The sequence below is a fragment of the Pyxicephalus adspersus genome, chromosome Z, assembly GCF_032062135.1.
Source record: "Pyxicephalus adspersus chromosome Z, UCB_Pads_2.0, whole genome shotgun sequence".
Lineage (NCBI taxonomy): Eukaryota > Metazoa > Chordata > Amphibia > Anura > Pyxicephalidae > Pyxicephalus > Pyxicephalus adspersus.
The window spans coordinates 86,930,557-86,950,132 of record NC_092871.1 but is presented as its reverse complement, the minus strand read 5'-3'; the positions used below and the strand labels follow the sequence as shown (position 1 = coordinate 86,950,132).

The 19,576-nt window shown below is 40.1% G+C and overlaps 2 protein-coding genes across 3 annotated transcripts in view; one reads left to right on the top strand and one right to left on the bottom strand.

Annotated features, from left to right (window-relative positions):
* LOC140342944 (phosphatidylinositol 3,4,5-trisphosphate 5-phosphatase 2-like) overlaps window positions 1–18,565 on the bottom strand; it is a 34,358-nt gene extending 15,793 nt beyond the window's left edge. Inside the window, exons 1-13 of one of the 2 annotated variants that reach the window (XM_072429319.1) lie at window positions 18,407–18,565; window positions 12,076–12,133; window positions 9,093–9,233; window positions 8,255–8,318; window positions 7,016–7,148; window positions 6,472–6,634; window positions 5,132–5,219; window positions 3,545–3,616; window positions 2,958–3,071; window positions 2,010–2,091; window positions 1,204–1,400; window positions 323–440; window positions 144–240 (exon numbers count right to left, since the gene is read on the bottom strand). In XM_072429319.1, the coding sequence (XP_072285420.1) occupies window positions 144–240; window positions 323–440; window positions 1,204–1,400; window positions 2,010–2,091; window positions 2,958–3,071; window positions 3,545–3,616; window positions 5,132–5,219; window positions 6,472–6,634; window positions 7,016–7,148; window positions 8,255–8,318; window positions 9,093–9,226 (1,262 nt within the window). In that variant the 5' untranslated portion in view covers window positions 9,227–9,233; window positions 12,076–12,133; window positions 18,407–18,565. The remainder of the gene's footprint in view (window positions 1–143; window positions 241–322; window positions 441–1,203; window positions 1,401–2,009; window positions 2,092–2,957; window positions 3,072–3,544; window positions 3,617–5,131; window positions 5,220–6,471; window positions 6,635–7,015; window positions 7,149–8,254; window positions 8,319–9,092; window positions 9,234–12,075; window positions 12,134–18,406) is intronic. The other variant, XM_072429321.1, reaches the window with a different exon arrangement.
* The window catches only part of ARR3 (arrestin 3), a 17,520-nt gene continuing 11,785 nt past the window's right edge, over window positions 13,842–19,576 (top strand). The window contains exons 1-3 of the mRNA XM_072429322.1: window positions 13,842–13,930; window positions 18,657–18,685; window positions 19,277–19,307. Of these exons, the coding sequence (XP_072285423.1) occupies window positions 18,669–18,685; window positions 19,277–19,307 (48 nt within the window). The 5' untranslated portion in view covers window positions 13,842–13,930; window positions 18,657–18,668. The remainder of the gene's footprint in view (window positions 13,931–18,656; window positions 18,686–19,276; window positions 19,308–19,576) is intronic.

Sequence of the window (19,576 nt, the reverse complement as noted above, 5' to 3'; positions counted from 1 at the left end):
TATCTATATAGGGGAATCAGGACCTCCTTCCTCCTGCTGTTGACCCTTCTAGCCACCCAATATCTTTCCTCTGTATATCTGCCTGCAGTTCAGATGTATTACACATATGCAAATAGTAAAAAGAATTTAGGGAGTTTACTTACTTTTGGACTTTCTCAGTTCCAGATACGAGGTGACAAGTAACAAACCCCAGGGATGCCCCATTAAACTGAAGTGAAACCCCCACAGCTCCTCGGATACCTACAAGGAAATGAATGCCCCATGTATCAGTCATCACAATATATTTTCATATCATGGGCTGTGAGAAGAATATATTCCATACCTAAAGTATTACTGATTCTTGTCCTTACAGATGAGGTATGCACATGAGAGATCAGGTGTTCATATTCTTCTTTCACCAATAAAACAAGTTTAATTCCCCCAACAGAGTGTGCACAGACCTTGGGAGAGAAAGAGTGAGTCCATGAACATGTGGTTAATCTGTCATTCACTGGTGGAGAATCTTCCAGGCCCATGAGTTTTCAATGGCCATAATTAATTTTCCACCAAAGAATATATGGTGAATGCCAGAGTACTACTTTAAAAATATACCCTTAAGTGTAATTCAAACGAAGTTGACTTTGCTTGTTCAATTGACTTGACCTGTAAACCCTTTATAACTTCTTTTCCTTATTTTTCATCACAGAATGTCCTTTGTCTTCCAGGTTGAATGGTGGCCAGTGTCATTCAACCCACTTCCACTAAGCCCAAGCTGCCATGGACCTGCACCCTGATGGGAGGCCATATTTTCTGTTCAGGACCTGCACTTTTCTGCCAGTGGGGTAGGTGATAAAGGGCCCATTTATGGACTGACCACTTGTCTTTTGGGAAAAACGTATGTACAGTATATATTGATATATTGACAAAAAAAAAAAGACCTGACACAGACCCATCGTAAAGCCATGTGATCACTACGTAACCACTGATCATTGGTGTGAGCATTAAGATTGTCTTTTGGGTTACATTTGGATTTGGCCCTTTTTGGTACAAGAACAGGTCCAGGATAGGTGAAAGGATTAAATGCCACCCTTTGAAGAGATTTAAAGGAACCCAATAACCACCAGCCCCCGACCCCCTTTATTTTCCTTCTCAATTAAATTCGAAATCCCAATATTTTGCTGAAGTGACCCCATGAAATTTTATACATAGAATTAGATGAGTTACCACTTTATAATTCTTCGAAGTGTTTGATATTATTGCTGCTCTGAGACATTCTGCCCATTCCCGATCTCCTTGTGGATTTTCCTGCGTTCCAATCATATACAGGTCATGCTGGTCACATGATTTGCCTTCCTCCGGACTCCCTTTCAGATTTTTCGCTGATAACCAGGATACAAGAGATCGAGGCGGAGGTGAGCCACCTGCAAAAAAATTTCCTTACTGTTTTTGTATACAAAACAAAAAAATTAAACTTGGTTCTGTTTGTGACATTTAGCAAACATTCTATGTAGGTGAATCTTTTTGGTCCATGTGTTATAAATTCCAGTGATTGATTTACCATCAGAAAATGTTTGTTGATTGTCAGATTCTCTGTTTTCCTAAATGACCCCAAAATCCACTTTGTGAGCACAAAATGGCTTTCCAAATTCGGATATTACCTTATAATATAATCATTGGGCTGTAAATAGCCTTTGCAGAGCTGTGGGGGGGACCCAGCAGACCACACCCACCACAGGCTTCCTACAGAAATTCACCGCAGGAGGCGGAGACAAGACCGGTCACCCTGCACAAGGAGAGAGAGCAGCAGTGACCGGTCAATATTACAGGAAGTTCCTGTACAGATGCAAAGAGTCGAAATGAATTGCTGCATAGATCTGGAAAAAATACTCAAAGCACAGAAATTAAGATTACACATGGCCCTTGTATTTAGAAAATATTGGTTTTACTGTGTTTTTTTTTTAAACATTTGGTCTTCTGCTTTGTGCACAAAATCTAAAACCACAAAATTATCTTTTTTGTAGGTGTTTTACCCATATTCCAAGTGCCAATGAATACAGAAAGATCTCGAGGAGCGATTCTCCCGGATGGATTGTTCTGCTCACTCTGCCTCACCTAGAAGACAAAAACATTAGTCTCTGTGGAGTGTAAATCTGTGAAATGAGAAGAACACCTGATGGAGGTTCTAACCCTTTAACGCTCTATATTAATAATATTATTATTAATATTAATAATAAGAAACAGGATTTATATAGTGCCAACATATTACGCAGCGCTGTACATAAATAGGGGTTGCAAATGACAGACTAATACAGACAGTGACACAGAAGAAGGAGAGGACCCTGCCCTGAAGAGCTTACAATCTAGTAGGTGAGGGAATTTCACACACAATAGGATGGGAGATATGCAGTGATGGGAAGTAGTGACGATTTCAAAAGACAAAAGAAGACGGGTAGGCAAGTTTAAAAAAATGGGTTTTGAGGGCTTCTTTAGGAGCAGAAAGTAGGAGCAAGCCGAATAGGACGAGGAAGACCATTCCAGAGAGTGGGGGCAGCTCTAGAGAAGTCTTGTATTCGTGCATGTGAGGAGGTTATGAGTGAGGAAGTCATTGGAGGAGCGGAGGGAGCGGCAGGGGGAGTATTTTTTTACCAAGTCAGAAATGTAAGTGGGACAATGACTGTGTAGGGATTTGAAGGCAAAGCACAGGAGCTTAAATTCGATTCTAAGGTGAAATGGAAGCCAATGAAGAGAACTACAAAGAGATGCAGCGGAAGAGGAGCGGAGGGAAGGATGGATGAGTCTGGCTGCAGCGTATGAATCAAAACAAAGAGTGAAGGCTGGAGACAAGAGGGAGCTTAGCAGAAGTTGTGGCAATAATGAAGCACCCTATGTATGCCCTCTTATAGTCTATAATGGAAAAGGCTCTCTTTGTCAACAGGTGACCTACCCAGGTGGATTCAGTAAGTCTGTGGATTTCTTACTTGTTGTAGCGCTTGTTTCCTAGTTATCTTTTCCCCTGGTGATTCCACTCTAGGAGACATCTCAGTGCGAGCAGCAGAAGAGGCAATAACACAATCCTGGAACGTCTTGGTTGCCTGAGCATGAAAAAAAGGAGAAAACTGATGACCAACGGTCCTGGAAGCATATACAGTATAGGTGGGAAAAGTTGCTTGTTGATCCTTCCAGAAACCTTGTGAGACAATAACTTTCTCTGCGGAGTATGTGCAGCTATCTTGCAACTGTCCTCTCCTCCTGTATCACTGTCTGTATTAGTCTGTCATTTGCAATCCCTATTTAATGTACAGCGCTGCGTAATATGTTGGCGCTATATAAATCCTGTTTAATAATAATAATAATAATAATAATAATAACTGCAGATGCACATGCATTGCCCATGCATTGGCTTCCATTGGCTGTTGAAATGAGGGCACTTGTTTGCACCCAGCCTTGGCCTCAATAAGTAGAATCAAACTAAACGCTTGCAAGACAAATATAAAAAATGTGTACCTGAATTTGTATACGTAAGACCAAATGCATGAGTGAGATAGGAGAGATACTCATAACTTACCTTGTTTTCTAAACTGGACAGTAGCTGCAGGACATCTGACATTTCGTGGATAAGTTTGTCCACTGCAGTGATCTGATGGGAAAAGAGACATATTATAAAGAAATAATATTCAGTATAGTTTTATCTGAATAACACTGAGGTCCCTTTCAAATCTATGGGTATGTAATATTGCACAGAAATTATTTATGCAAATGTTTTTAAATAAAGCTACAAAATTAAAAGAAAATGTCTTACAAAATAATATTAACACACTAAAGTTCATGTGGGATTTAGATGTTTGAGTTTATATTTATACAACATGGCCAAAAGTTTCTCTATTACACACTACACATTTTTTGAGCTTGTTGGACATTCCATTCTAAAAATCATGAACATTATAATGGAGTTGTCCCATCCCATGACCTTTAATAAGGAATTTCAACCTTCCCTCATGAAGTTGCCCCTCCATAAGATCCTCCACATTTTCGGGAAAGCTTTCTACAAGATTTTAGAGGGTGTCTGTGGCAGATTACCCCCCTTTGGTGAGGTCAGGTACTGATGGTGACGATTTGCCCCCTATAGGTGAGATCAGGTACTGATGGTGGAGATTTGCCCCCATGTGTGAGATCAGGTACTGATGGTGGGGATTTACTCCCTATTGGTGAGGTCTGGTAATGATGGTGGGGATTTGCCCCTATTGGTGAGGACAGGTACTAACGGTGGGGATTTGCCCCCCATTAGTGAGGTCAGGTACTGATGGTGGGGATTTTCCCCCTATTGGTGAGGTCAGGTACTTATGGCGGGGATTTTCCCCCATTGGTGTGGTCAGGTACTGATGGTGGTAATTTGCCCCATTTGTGAGGTCAAGTTCAGATGGTGGAGATTTGCCCCTATTGGTGAGGTCAGATGCTAAGGGTGGGGATTTGTCCCCTATTGGTGAGGGCAGGTACTAATGGTGGAGATTTGCCCCATATTGGTGAGGTCAGGTACTGATGGTGGGGCTTTGCCCCTATTTGTGAGGTCAGGTACTGATGTTGGGTGAGAAGACCTGGCTCACCATTCTAATTCATCCCAAAGGTGTTCAGTAGGGTTGGGGTCAGGGCTCTGTGCAGGACACTCAAGTTTCTTCAGACCAAACTGGTCACCCCATGTCTTTATGGAGCTGGCTTTGTACCCTGGGGCACAGTCATGGGGGAACAGAAAAGGGTCTTCACCCAACTGTGACCACAAGGCTGGAAGAACACAATTGTCTACAATGACTTTGTATGATGGAGGATTACAAGGACCCTTCATTGGGGATACCTGAAGATCATCATTTGGGATTCACATAATTTTGGCCTTTTCTGCAAAGTCTTTGTAGGGTAATAGAGATTTTAAGGCATGTTCTCAATTTTATGTGAATAGTTCCCGAACGGGATGACCAGTAAGCTCATATTGATGATGGTCGGAGGTTCACGCAATTTTAGCTATTCATGCAATCATGCTATTGTATTTAGAAGGCCATATAGAAGATTACAAAATTAGAAATTAGAGAGATAAAGAATTTTAAAAGAGAACATATTTATATGTCACTAGTGAATATATTCACCTTTCAGGAGTGAAACATACCTGATCATTGTCTTGAAAATTAATATTAGACATACATCCAAATAGTTGGGCCAGGATCCTCAGGCTGCTCCATGTAGCTGTAATTTCTCTGTAATAATCAACAGGTGAAACAATCAACACAAATTCTACATTGCAGCCCGCCTTGAACCCTAAAATTACAAAAAACCCAGGACCCAATCAGGAATCAGATTACACTACTGATAAAGAATTTAAATATTCCTGCACTCTGCCCATCATTATTCCTCCATCAGCCAATATATCTCAATATGTGGAAGAGAATAATAAAGGAAACACCAAAACACTTTTTAATTCTCACATGGAATAGATCAGAACAGCAGTTGGATGGGCATACCATTATCATATGGTATCTTTCTTTACTGATATCACCTGAGACAGGAAACGATTTGAAATTTTCCAGCAGGAACAGAACAATAATATTCTGACCATAACTACATTTTCTAATTGATTGATTGGTCTGTCTCAGTATCTCCCCTCATTCATCTTCAGTGTGTACAGGGGGTGGAGGTTAGAAGATTCTTCAGACTCAATGATCTCATATCAGCCTACAGAAGGAGGGAGAACGGGCTCGTCACTGCGTTACCTTTCCCTGTTGGTTAAAGATTTCCCACCACTTCCTTTCTTGCTGATAAAACCTTTTCCAGACAGGAAGTGATAGAAAATCTGCAGAAATTTACAATTTATACAGATATTTGTATTAATCATTATTGCAGATCATAATCCCCTTCCTGAGCAAGAAATGAATTTTTATTCCTTATGAATTAATAATAAATATAAATTTATAGGGTGGAGGGGATTTTCTTCCACTTGCAGTAAAGCTACGTACACACTTACAATTATTATCGTTTGTAAACGAACGACGAACGATCCTGCACGATATCTGCGAACGATCGTATGGCACCGATCCTGTACATACAGATAACGACACGATCGTTCAAAGATATTATACACACGATAGATGCGATCGTTTGAACGATACAGGAAGTGACGTGCACCACAGGAAGTGAGCGAACGTTCGTTCACCGCGCATGCTCAGACCATGGACGATCACTGAACGACCGTACACACGATAGATGGTCAACGATCGTCGTCCAATCCGATCCGCCAGTCCGGTCGTTCATTTCCAACGACTATCCTCGTTCGTCGGCGTCGTTGGTTACTTTTTTTACAAACGATTTTTGGCCAATCGCTCGTTCGTCGTTCGTTCGTCGTTTATTTCCAACGATAAAAATTGGACGTGTGTACGCAGCTTAACTCAGAGCTTGGATCCTCTTTTATTTAGTATTTATCATTGTATTGTTTTGTAACAAAATATCACCAACCTGTCCAATCGTGAGCACTCGTTTTCTAATTCTGCGCTGAGCGGAAAGCCTTCCTGAAGAAATCCATTATGGGTTGTGTTTGACAAACCCCTCGGCTTTAAAAGTTTTTTTGGATCTGCAAAGGTGTCGTCTATCCAGCAGGAACATCTGTGGATATCGTTATCTTCGAGAAGAAATATAAGCAAACATGTTACTGACAAGTATAAAAGAAGATACCGATATTAAGTATTAAAGGAGATGTTCCATGTCAGTGTTACTCATCTCATGCATCCTCCATGCAGACATGGCAATAGTTTTTCATGGTGACAACACTCGGCCATGTCTGTGTATTGTATGTTGAAATTGCCACCTGTAGTCCCCATCAGATGAGCATGTGACAGGGTGACAACAACGAAATACACTTGGGGACAAGGATGGACCAAAATCACCCTATACCACAGGAAGTGCCTGCACAAATCCTGGTAGGATCACCAGGGATTATTTTCATGGAACATATGTGTCAGTTGCTCAGCAGAGATCAGTCGGTGTTTCAGGATTATCTTACCGGTTTCTCGTTCCAGCCTCTCGCCACCAACAGGAAAATGTAACGCAGTGACGAGCCCGTTCCCCCTCCGTCTGTAGGCTGATATGAGGTCGCTGAGTCTGATGAATCTTCTAACCTCCACCCCCTGTACAGACTGGGAGCAGAAGGAGAAAAAGGGGAGATACTGAGACAGACCAATCAATCGATTAGAAAATGTTGTAGTTACAGTCAGAATTATATTGTTCTGTACCTGCTTGGGAAATTTCAATTCACTTCCTGTCCCAGGAGATGTCAATATAGAAAGATACCATATGATAATGATCTGACAGTCTCTTGTGATGTGTGAGCAGTCTCTGGTCTTTTAGACATTACTGGTCTATTATAACGCACAAGCAGTCTCTTGTCTCTTATAATACAATCTTTGGACTCCTATAAAAAAGGAGCAGTCTCTGGTCTCTTTTAACATACGTAATCTCTGGCCCCTATAACAAACATGTAATCTCTGGTCTCCTATAATACATAACACACAAGCAGTCTCTGGTCTCCTATAACACACAAGCAGTTTCTGATGCTATTGATATATGAGCACTCTATTGTGACATTCAGGCTTTCTATGACAGTTGTAAAACTGAAAGGAAAGCTGTGAAGGGCCAACCATGAATGTGTTAATTGGAAAATCAGGGTGCACAGCAATGGCTTTACACCTCTAGGTGGTGTTCCAAATTGTAACGCAGGAACTGGTTGTCACATGTGGTTGGGTGGTAAACGAAGCATTATGCTGTGACACTCCTTCATAATGTGGCTGTGAAAGGAAACCAAATAATACACCACATACAACAAGGCAAAACAAATGAGAGCAGAAAGTGGATGGGGGATGGGGGGGTATTACTAATAAAGGGTATTTTACTGCATCTGGATTAATTTATAAATGGAAATCTGAGTTGCAGTAAATGCATTCCCCATAACAATATGATGATCAGGAAAATTCCACCTTTTATCAATAAATGCTATTCTTGTGCTCCAGTCAGTGACTCCAATCAGTGCTTAGGCTAAGATGATGTCATCAATCTGCTGCAGGCAGGAGGAAGCATTTTCTCAATCTCCTCTCCCTCAGAGATCAGACTGCAACATTGTATCCAGTCACGAGATGACATAAAACATTTGTACTATGAAGAGGAACTATCCTAAAAAAGCGGGCCACTGTGTGATGTCTGTACATATGATGGTGGGAATGTTATATGGGTATTTTTTTTGTCACACCTGAACAGAGAGCAATCCATTCTCATCTGGCAATACACGGTATGTGTGCACCTGCTGGTGATACCTGTGGGAAGACCAACAAAATCATATTAAAATAAATTACATTTCCAGAAATGAGAATAAAGATTTGTATATGTGTATTCGTAGAGCTGAACAATAAAATGTACTTAAAGGGAAGGGCATTCTCAGACTCCCATAAAAGTGCCGGTATGTTTATTAGGATATAATATTAAATGTCATGGGCCAACAACTATCAAGTAAGACCTCCTGTATACTTCTGACCTATTTGTATCTAATTGTGAAGGCTCAGAAAAGCTGCAACACAAACACGATGAAACCTCAATATTGCCGCCTCAGCTTGGTTACTTTTGTAACTTTTGTGTGAACTTTCATGTAACTTTTATGTGAAAACACATTTGTGACACCCACACATACTAAATAACCAAAATCAAAAGTGCAACTTCTGCAAACCTAATGGAAGCCATCCATTTCTCATTCGCAAAATACAGACATAGAAACATAGAAGGGTTTAAGGATGGACTCTTGGAATTCATAGAATGGTTCACAGTCTGCTCCCTTTTTACAGAATTGGATCTTGACCTCCTTCCTCCTGCTGGTGTCCCCTCTAGTGATGGTGACCCCACAATTCTATCTATATAGTAGTGATGGTGACCCCACAATTCTATCTATATAGAGAAATCAGGACCTCCTTCCTCCTGCTGGTGACCCCTCTAGTGATGGTGACCCCACAATACTATCAATATTTGGGATCAGGTCCTCTTGCACCATATTACATGTTTGTTATTGTCTGGCAAAAAAGAGATAAAAGTCCACTCACATGAGACAGATGGCATATGCGCCAGGCACAGACTCACTCTGGCGCACAAGAAACGCTCCGTCCCTTCCATCGCGGATCAGTAACTGCTCAGCACTTGTTTGACTTAGCTCAGCATGGTACCAGCACTCACACATGGTCTTCCTTAAAGGAGAAATACAAATGTTTTTATTAATCTAATATTTCAGTTACATGTACAAAGTTACTATGTAGCCGCCTTACTTTGTAATTGGATACAATGCTGCTGTCTGATCTCTGGGGGAGGGGAGATAGAGAAAATGCTTTCCCTTACCTGCAGCAAACTGACGACCCCTAACTCAGCCTAGGCTAAGTCACTAAATGGAGCTTAGGTTAGCTTTTTAATGTTAAAAGTTGAAGCTTTTCTAAAAAGAAATTATACTGTTGTAGTATATTGTTCAACGATAGAGGACCCATTACCACTCAATATATAAGTATGTCAGGTTAGTCACAGGTCCCCATTGACATGTAAGGCCAGGTAATAGCCACAGATTTTTTGTAAATTGCAATGGTGAGTCCTCTAAAGATTTTGCAATCATCACATGATGATGTGACCCAGTTTATATCCAATGTTAGCATTAAAAGTGTGCAATATTTTATTAGAAATCATTCTGATAAACATCTACAATGACTGCTAAAAATATTTAATATGTAGGTCAACTCAGAAGTGATTTCTCCACATGAGATATGTTGCTCTTTCTTGAAAACAAAAAGAATGACGTGGTTTTGGGGAAAACTACCAGAGCTGAAGTAGGTCATATTGCCTCAAGAATGTGTAAATACGAAATTTGACTTAACTCTTTGTATCGAGAACCTTCAGATAATCTTTTTAGATGTCTGAAAAGGATGAATTTTCTCACTGGCCACAAATATAAAGAGCAATATTCACAATACCCACTAATGCATGGTGCCTCATACAAACTAACCACTAATGTAAGGGGAGGTTCTTCCTACTGACCACCAATGTATGGGACTTTCTTCCCATTGACCACCAATGTAAAGCGATATTCTCTCCAGAGACCACCAATGTAAGGGCCTTTCTTCCCATTGACCACCAATGTAAGGGACATTCTTCCCATTGACCACCAATGTAAGGGGATATTCTCTCCAGAGACCACCATAGTAAGAGACTTTCTTTCAATTGACCACCAATGTATGGAACTTTCTTCCCATTGACCACCAAACTAAGGAATCCCTGGATACCACCAATGTAAGGAGAATTCTTCCAACTGACCACCAGCCTAAGGGACAATCCTTTCAATGACAGCCAATGTAATGGACATTCTTCCACCCAATGACCACCAATGCAAAGGGCAGTCTTCCCAGACACCACCAAACACAGAAGACATTATCCCCAGAGACCACCAATGTTAGGAACAGTCTTACCAATACCATCCAACTAAGGAGATATTCTCCCCAAAAATCACCAATGTTAGGGACAGTCCTCCCATTGACCACCAACCTAAGGGTAATCTTCCCATTGACTACCAAACTAAGGGGACATTTCCCCCCCAAAGACCACTATTATTAGGGATATTCTTCTCATTGACCATCAAACTAAGTGGGCATTTTTCCCATTGACTACCAAACTAAAGAGACATTTTCTCCAGAGACCACCAATGTTTGGGACATTCTTCCTATTGACCAACAAACTAAGACAACTTTCTCCCCAGAGGCCACCAATGCTAGGGACAGTCTTCCCATTGACCATTAAACTAAGGAGACATACTCCTTAGAGACCACCAATGTAAGAAGCATTGCTCCAACTGACCAGCATTGTAAGGAACATTCATTACAATGACAACTAATGTAATAATAATAATAATAATATTAATTTGTAATGAACATTCTCCCCAGGGACCACCAATGTTAGGGACCATCCTTCTAATGACCACCAAATTAAGGGGACAGTCTCCCCAGAGACCACCAATGTTAGGGACATACTCCCCAGGGACCACCAAACGAAGGGGACAGTCTTCCAATTGATCAACAAACTAGGGACATACCCTCAGAGACCATCAATGTGAGGAGCATTCCTCCATCTTACCACCAATATAACAAGACATTCTTTACAATGACAACCAATGTAGGGACATTCTTTACAATGACAAGCAATGTAGGGACATTCTTTCACTCAATAATGAAACCTTTACAGTAGGGTGATGCACTGTCATTAGCACCAAAAAAAAGGGAGGAATACAAAATAATTTATAAGAATTACACGTAATTGATTAGACTTAGAAAACTTAGACATAACATAATATTACAGCAGTGTGCATTAATATAGATGAGTGACATTTCCGTCAAACATCAGAGGTATAGGGTAAATATCGACACTTTTGTGTTCAGTGTTCAGCTCCTTTCATCTATCCTGGACCTGCTGATGCGCCTTCTCATTAGCTTCAAGATTTTACGTTGTTTTCATAGAAAGAAAAAAGACCCATAAAGAAATTGATAAAATTGATGATATAAACCATCCAAAATGCTATAATAAACCCTCTAAATGGGACAGCAAATTATAATAATACATTTTACATTACCATTTTAGTAAGTGAAGTTTGTTTTCCTAGGAGACCAGGAAGGAAAAATTGGCCCATAGTTTATGTTTTTTTTTTTGCCTTCTTCTGGATTATTGCAATTTAAGGGCTGTCGAGTTTCTTTTATTACTTGGTTGACCTCCATGGATGTTTACTTTTTCAACCTATGTAACTATGAAACTTGCAAAGCATTCTATACCATGCTATTTTCTGCTCTTGGAAAGCTTTTTTCAGAACGTCAACTTCAATAAGCAAGTATGCAAATTTACATGTGCCACATACAAGAAACCAAATGAGCCCTAATCTGCATACTAGGTAGGTGTAAAGCTTTGCTCAAATGAAAGTGGGCCAATGCCACGTATACATGGTCATTCAAAGCCTTTGCTTGACCTGTAAGGCTACCGGTATCTATAGCCTGGACATGTGCTCACCTGCTGTTGTTTGGCTTATAGCTGTCGGATTGATGTGATCTCTCCACTACATAATCTTCTGCAGGTTGCACCGTGTTCAGCAGGAACGAGAAGGAAGGAAGACATGAAATACATCATAACCCACAAAACCCAAGCTTTAAAACAAGCATGAGAGCTGAGAGGTGCAGAGGCTGATGAAAAGGGGGGAAAATATGGGCACTGAATCAAAAAGAACAATAAAATGTAGAGAGCCGTACAGTGAGTCAAATGGGGAATACGCAAAGGCACACAAAGGGCTGACACATCTCATTTTCTTTTTGTTGAATGAAAGAAATAAGAAGGAATGAGTACAAGATGGGTTAAACTATTTGTTACACAAACCATCAAAAAAATCTCTAATCAACTTGAACATGTTAATAAACTTTCAAAAGTTATTTTCAATCCTTTAAAATTTTCAGGTGCCAAATTATCCCATTATTTAGGTTGGGTTTTCTAATGATGACCACAGGTTACCATGGCTGTGTAATGTGTTAAAAAGAACACATTTATTCTTTAATATATAACCTTGTGACAGGGTAATATTGAAGGAGCACAACCCGTAGTGTTGTTACCCTATAACAGGAAATACCTGCACAAGGACCCTCACAGCAGAATCAGTAGGAATTATTTTGATGAAAGGTGCAGATGAAACAAAAATATTTAAAATTACTTTTTTAAATGATTAAAGATTGCATTAAAGATAAAGAAGAGTTCCGTCTATGGGCTTAGTGACCATTTCTTCGAGTTTATTGAGTACGATATTCACAGCAAACCCAATTTAAATCTATACACAGATTTACCATTTGGATTTTGACCATTTTTAGGAGCAGTGCCATTCCGACAGGGAGAGGGTCTTTTTTTTGGACCTTCAGCTTTGGGAGCAACACTGGATCCTACACAAATGAATACACAAATCCTTTAAATGACTTTTGGAATTGAGATGTTTCTTTTAATATTTTTTTAATGAAGAAAGCATTTTCCTTTTATGATATAACCCCCTTTCCCCCAACAAATCCCTTCACCCTTTTTGGGTGACCACATGTAAGGTAGGGGTCCTTACCTTCAACAATGGTATGCTACCCCCAGTGTTGAGGGAAGGAATGGGGCCTGGTAAGGTACAGGATAGGGGGTACATGTTTGCTGCCCCACCCTATTTTCTGGCCACCTAGTTTCTATTTTTGGAATATAGTCTGGTTAAAATGTAAAAAAAGTGATGAGAATTAGTGCAATTTTTTAATGGACTCTAATCACTCCATGTTCTTGGTCAGCTTTCGTTTCTCCAAACATGCTCCAACTCACACTACTGGCTGCTCTGTGCCCCTCATTCTATAGTGATGGGGCTCACATATACCATGGCTCCCACCCATTCCTAAACCATGATGGTAAATTATATGATATTTTAGTGATGGGGTTTTTATCCACATTAAATACAGATTTTGGGGCATATTATAGGATAAGTTTTGGGCATCTGTCAATGTTTTGTTCTTGTCCATAACACTTAGATCTGCTAATCTCTTCAGGCTTCCTGTGATCTAGCCTGACTTTTGATAGATGAATGCTGAGACATTCACCTTTAGATCTAGAGGTTAAGTCCAGTTCTTCTCTTTCCTATCCTGTAATCCCCCGAAGCCTTCTAACTAAGCTTCTTCAGAAATACATCTATAAGTCAACGTTACGACTCCATTCTGCATCATAGGATTGGTCAGCTAATAGGATTCTGAGCCCCCCTCCCCACTGACGAGGCTGAGGGTTCAAACTATATAAAGAGCTGCTAATTATATATGAGGATTGTCAATTCACGAGCAAAGTCATCACTGCTGTGCAGAGCTGAATTCAGGTAATCAATTCATGCTTCTCTATTGATGAATGAATATCCCTTCAAATGTTCACAGAGACCTAGCTGTATTCATTGTTTATTATATCCCAGTTTGTAGATTTTTGCCACTAAAAGCAGATCACCAGCCAGGACTTTTTATTTTGAGTTATGTAGGGAAAATTCTGAACCTTTGCCAGGTCTTTGCTGATGTTTAGGTTCCTCTTGGGAAGGTTCACGCTCACTGTTTGTATCAAGAGGAGAAAGACCATCTAAGACCAAGTAGTCCTTTACTATGAAATACCAAAGTTGTAGGTCAGGTGGGTCGGGGCCACCTGGATAAAACAGAATTCATCCACCCCCTCCAATCCAAACCCCCCACTGACAAATTTCTAACTGCTAATAACACTGTTATTCCCCTCAGGCACGTTTTCTTGTCATAACCTTCGATACAGCCCTCTCATTTACCCCTCATACTCAGAACATTTCCAGGTCCGGTCACTTTCACCTACGCAACATCTCCAAAATCTGCCCCTACCTGTCCCCTGAGACCACCAAACTCCTTGTACACGCTCTTATCATCTCCCGTCTAACCGACTTTCTCCTCTAATATGAATTTATTATTAATCTATTATGAATGCTGCAGCCAGACTCATTCATCCTTCCTTCCCACCTACTAACCCCAGCCCTACACAGCCTACCCACCTACCTACCCCCTACACAGCCTACCCACCTACCTACCCCCTACACAGCCTTCCTATATATTTATATATATATATATATATATATATATATATATATATAATCTGTATTCATCCTAGGCTATTCTCCTGGTAAATCTGTTCTATTATCTGTGTTGGATAGTATCAGAGCTTACACAGGTTTGATTATATCACCCTGTTCTTCATGTGACAGTATCTGGGCCTACTGATTGGCTGCCCAGCACTAGCACTTATGGAGGGAGGGGGTCACATTCACTTTAATATGTGAACATTCTTTGCTCTTCTAGTAAATCATCCCTAAAGTGTTTTTCATGTTTAAAAGAGAATTAGAGAGACAGGAAACACAGAGAGCAATCATAGTCTCTGAAAGGGATTCCCCTACTACATAGGACCAAAGCTCAGGGTATCACACAATCTTTACACCGGCAGATCTTTCTTTCTGATGTTAGTGTTCTATGACTTGTTGGGGTTGAGCAAACTCTGGAAGTGCCAAAATTATTTCAAAAAATCAGGACTGGTGAATTTCATACATTCAGTGAAATGAATAGGAGTCAATTGTAAAGGTGAGGTCAGGGTGGGTTTGATGATTTAGGGTGGTTTTTTTTTTTTAAAAAAGGAAAGAATTTTTATTCTGCACAATAAATGGACCCAGGAAGAAACACCATGATATCTGTCACCACCAAAGTGAAAGTTTAAGGGATGGAGTTAGGTTTAGTGTTAGCATTTGGGATTGTGTTAGGAAAAAGCAGAGGAACCAAACCCCAACCCCAACAACTATGCCAGGCATTCCTAACCACGGCTCCTACTGGTTCCTTAAGGTATTACTAACTGACCCCCAATCTGCCTGTCTAGTTCTGGGTCCATTTCTACGTGTCAGAGCTAGCAGCATGATGCCAATGATCTTTTTATCTGTCAGTAAATGCTGAATTCGGACCACCAGTTTATGGTTTATGTGAGAAGCATTTTTCCCAGTCAATTCCAAGATATCTATAAATCACTGCAAGGGTTCCTCTGCTGTTGCATGCATGAGATAGGTACTTTTAGTTAATATTTTCAGGAAGGCGCATTACCCAATCTTGTGGCTTGGATGTGCGAGATTGGGTGATGTAAGAAGAAGAACCCAGAAGACGGTGGCACCTGCTGTGTATTCCACATTGGAAAGGAGAAGGACAACGGGATCCTACTGGACTAGGATCGTGGAGGGACTGAAGACTTTCCTACTGTAAAGGTGTCTTTTTTTTTTTTTTTACCTAAAATTTTATGCAACAAAGCATGGGGTAGCAATTAGCACAGTTCACAATTTTCAGTAAAAAAAAACACCTTTATAGTTGGAAAGCCATCAATCCCTCCACAAGCAACGCCATTCCATCTTCCTTGTTCTTTCCAGGGCGGACCGCCATCTTCTTTTTTCTTCTTCTTATATCACCCGACCTCACACTGCACAGGCGCACGAGTCATGCACCCTCCTAAAAATGTTTACAAAAAGTGCCGACCTCATGCAAACAATTTTTTATAGCAGACGGACCAATATTCTTACCTTGTATTTATATAGTGCCAGCATATTAGGCAGCACTTTACAAGTCCATGGTCATGTCATTAACTGTCCCTCAAAGGGGTTCATAATCTAGTCTTAGATTGTAAGCATTTCAGGGCAGAGTCCTCTCCTCCTCCTGTCTCACTGTCTGTCATTTGCAACCCCTATTTAATGTACAACGCTGCATAATATGTTTGCGCTATATAAATCCTGTTTGATAATGATGTCCCCAAATTGACCACAAGGTCAATTTTTGTGGAAGCCAATCCTCTAACTGGGATGTGGGAGGAAACTGGAGTACCCAGAGAAAACCAACTCTAACACGGGGGCAACCTGCAAACTCCATGCACATAGCGTCCTAGCTGAGGTCAAAACTTGGGACTCCAAGTTGCTAACCACTGAGCCACGTGCTTTGCAATAATTTTTAGGTCCCAGGAAATCCCTGTAAAATAATTTATTGGAAATGATTGGGAAGAACACCTCTCAATTTGGTGGTCATTGAGAAAAAAATGGTCCCCAATAAACTGGTGGTCAGAACTTTTTATTTTGCATTGCCAGCAGTCTCCTGGGATGTATGACAAATATATATCTGGAGGATGCGCGTTTACCCTTCAAATTAAAACCAAAACAATTTTTTTCAATATACAAAATATATCCATATACAATATTGTATAAAAATGTTGCGATTGGTCGACTTTAATATATAATTAGCGCACTCAGGCTTTATGCTGACGTAGGTAAATTATCAAACTGTGGGCAGGAAATGGTTTTATGTTGCTCTTTAATTCTTCACTGCTGAACACAAACTACAAATTTCACCTTACAGCCATGCTTCCTATAGGTGCAGGTGACAAAATACACCAAAACTTTCCCTGTAGTTTTGTTGGTTTTATGTCCTTTGCTAAACAACAGCCCGTCTGGTTTTTACTACAGCAATCACACAGACCATTGTCATAGCATGAGGGGGACATATAAAGGATTTCTCTCTGTGCTTTGTATCAAGAAATTGGTTGATCTTATCTGAGCAAATACAAGAAAACGATTTCCGTTTGTTACTTAAATAATGTCAAGCTTATTTATTGGAGGAGAAAATATCAATCGCACATTACTTATACTGAATATGATATTATGTCTGTGCTGTCAGGTTTATCACTCACTGCATGGCCAAAAGTATATAAACCCCGAATGATGGCCTAGATTGTAAGCTCCTCGGGGCGGGGTCCTCTTCTCCTCCTGTGTCACTGTCTGTATTTTGCTACCCCTATTTTTTGTACAGCGCTGCGTAATATGTTGGCGCTAAATAAATCCTGTTTAATAATAATATTGGAGTTCAGATGTCCCCAGTGAAGGGTCCTGGTAATCCTCCATCATACAAAGACATTGCAGACAATTGTGCTCTTTCAGCCTTGTGGTCACAGTTTGGTGAAGACCCTTTTCTGTTCCCCCATGACTGTGCCCCAGGGTACAAAGCCCCCTCCATAAAGACATGGGGTCACAAATCTGGTGTGGAGGAACTCAAATGTCATGCAAAGAGCCCTGACCTCATCCCTACTGAACACCTTTCGGATGAATTGGAACGGTGAGCCAGGTCTTCTCATTCATCATCAGGATCTGACCTTCAAATTACAATGCTGCAATCTAATCAGAGGTAATGAGACTAAAGAAATGCTTCCTCCTGCCTGCAGCAGACTTATGAAATCATCTCAGCCTAGGCAAAGTCACTGATTGGAGATCAAGGATAGCTTTTTATTTTTAAAAGGTGGATTTTTTTTGGAAAGTGATACAATTGCTGCCATATTGTGACATATCGGGAATTTGTATATATGCAGACTTGTAAAATTCTTAGAATCCAATTAACTGTACAGTATTTGTAAATCCAAAAAGCAAAATGTGAAATAGTGACACCTAGTGATGAGTCACTGACACCAAGAGAGATAAAAATAAATATTTATATATATTTTATATATTTATAAAGAATTCACTGGCAACTGCTCCCCCATCAATCCTTTATGTCTGTTCACTTAAGTGACATTAAATGCCATTGGTCTGGTGTGCCAGTTACACTTACTGCAAGAATGAGCAGCGAGGGGGATCCCACCACTTTGCCACACAGCAAGCATCTTTTTTTCAAACAAGTGTATGAAAATCCTAACAATTTTTGATTCCTATTTGCTCCCTTTGGTCTGTTCAATACATCATTAAAATAATTTTGTTATATCACTTCAATAAGTGCAATGAAAATACCTGAAATTTAGAGCTGTCCTGTGTCGTGCGCACACTTCCTGTGTTCCTGACACCACTCATGTCATATCTAGCAGATCAGAAAATATTTGTATGTTTTTAAAGAGATAAACATAACAAAATGTGAATGCACTGTATGAACTTTTTTGTATTGTTTTGACATAACATGCGCTTACGTTAATATATTTCTGTGTTGTAATTCCAAAAACATGATCCCTGGAAAATATATTTTTTTCTGCTTCCTCTCTCATAGATTGGAGTCACTATGGCCGACAGTTCCAAGTAAGATTTTAAAGCATTCTAGCATTATTGCGGTTCTGTCATACAGGGCTTATTCACACAACACATTGCTACCAAATTCGTGCAACCGCTTCTAAGTAGAATTACATTGCAGATAATGTCTATAAAATATATCTATACATCTTTCTGTGCTTGTGTGGGCTTCGATATATAGGAATTGGAATATATTGTTTTTATTCCTTACACCCTGATGAAGCAGCACCCATAATGCTCTGCATTGTGTTGGTTTGATAGCAGAGCTATAAAGAAAATTACATTCAGAGCGCCCCCTGCTGGTGTGGTGACGGGAGTGCTGACTGGCAAGGCTGTAATTTTCAGAAGCAAATCATTGGTTTCCAACCGACCTGCTGTATGTGCATAGAGGTTTCCTCCACCTTGCCCAGGTCCTTGATATATTTATATATATTCCTGAATGTGACCCTTTCTTCACAAACCTTCTCACCATACTGACATTATGCCAATCACTAGAGATTTTAATGATATTGTTCACACATACAAACACAAATTTTTACACAAATCAGCTTATTGTTTGTTCTGTTATTGTTCAGTATCTTTGCTATTTTTTTCTTTTAGAGTCTTCAAGAAAACTAGCCCTGATGGCAAGGTGAGAACTAATTGCCTTATTTACTTTTTTAACATTCAAAAACTTTGCATACATTTTTTGAGGTTGTTATAGGGAGGTAACTCCAAAGTAATAATATCTGGGAGAAGAATCTCTCTATTAATGGCCATATGGGGTGGAGGGCAACTTCATATTAATGACCATGGGGGGTGCAGGGCAACTCCATATTAATGGCCATGGGGGGTGGAGGGCAACTTCATAATATTTACCATGGGGGGTGGAGGGTCTCTTCATATTAATGGCCATGGGGG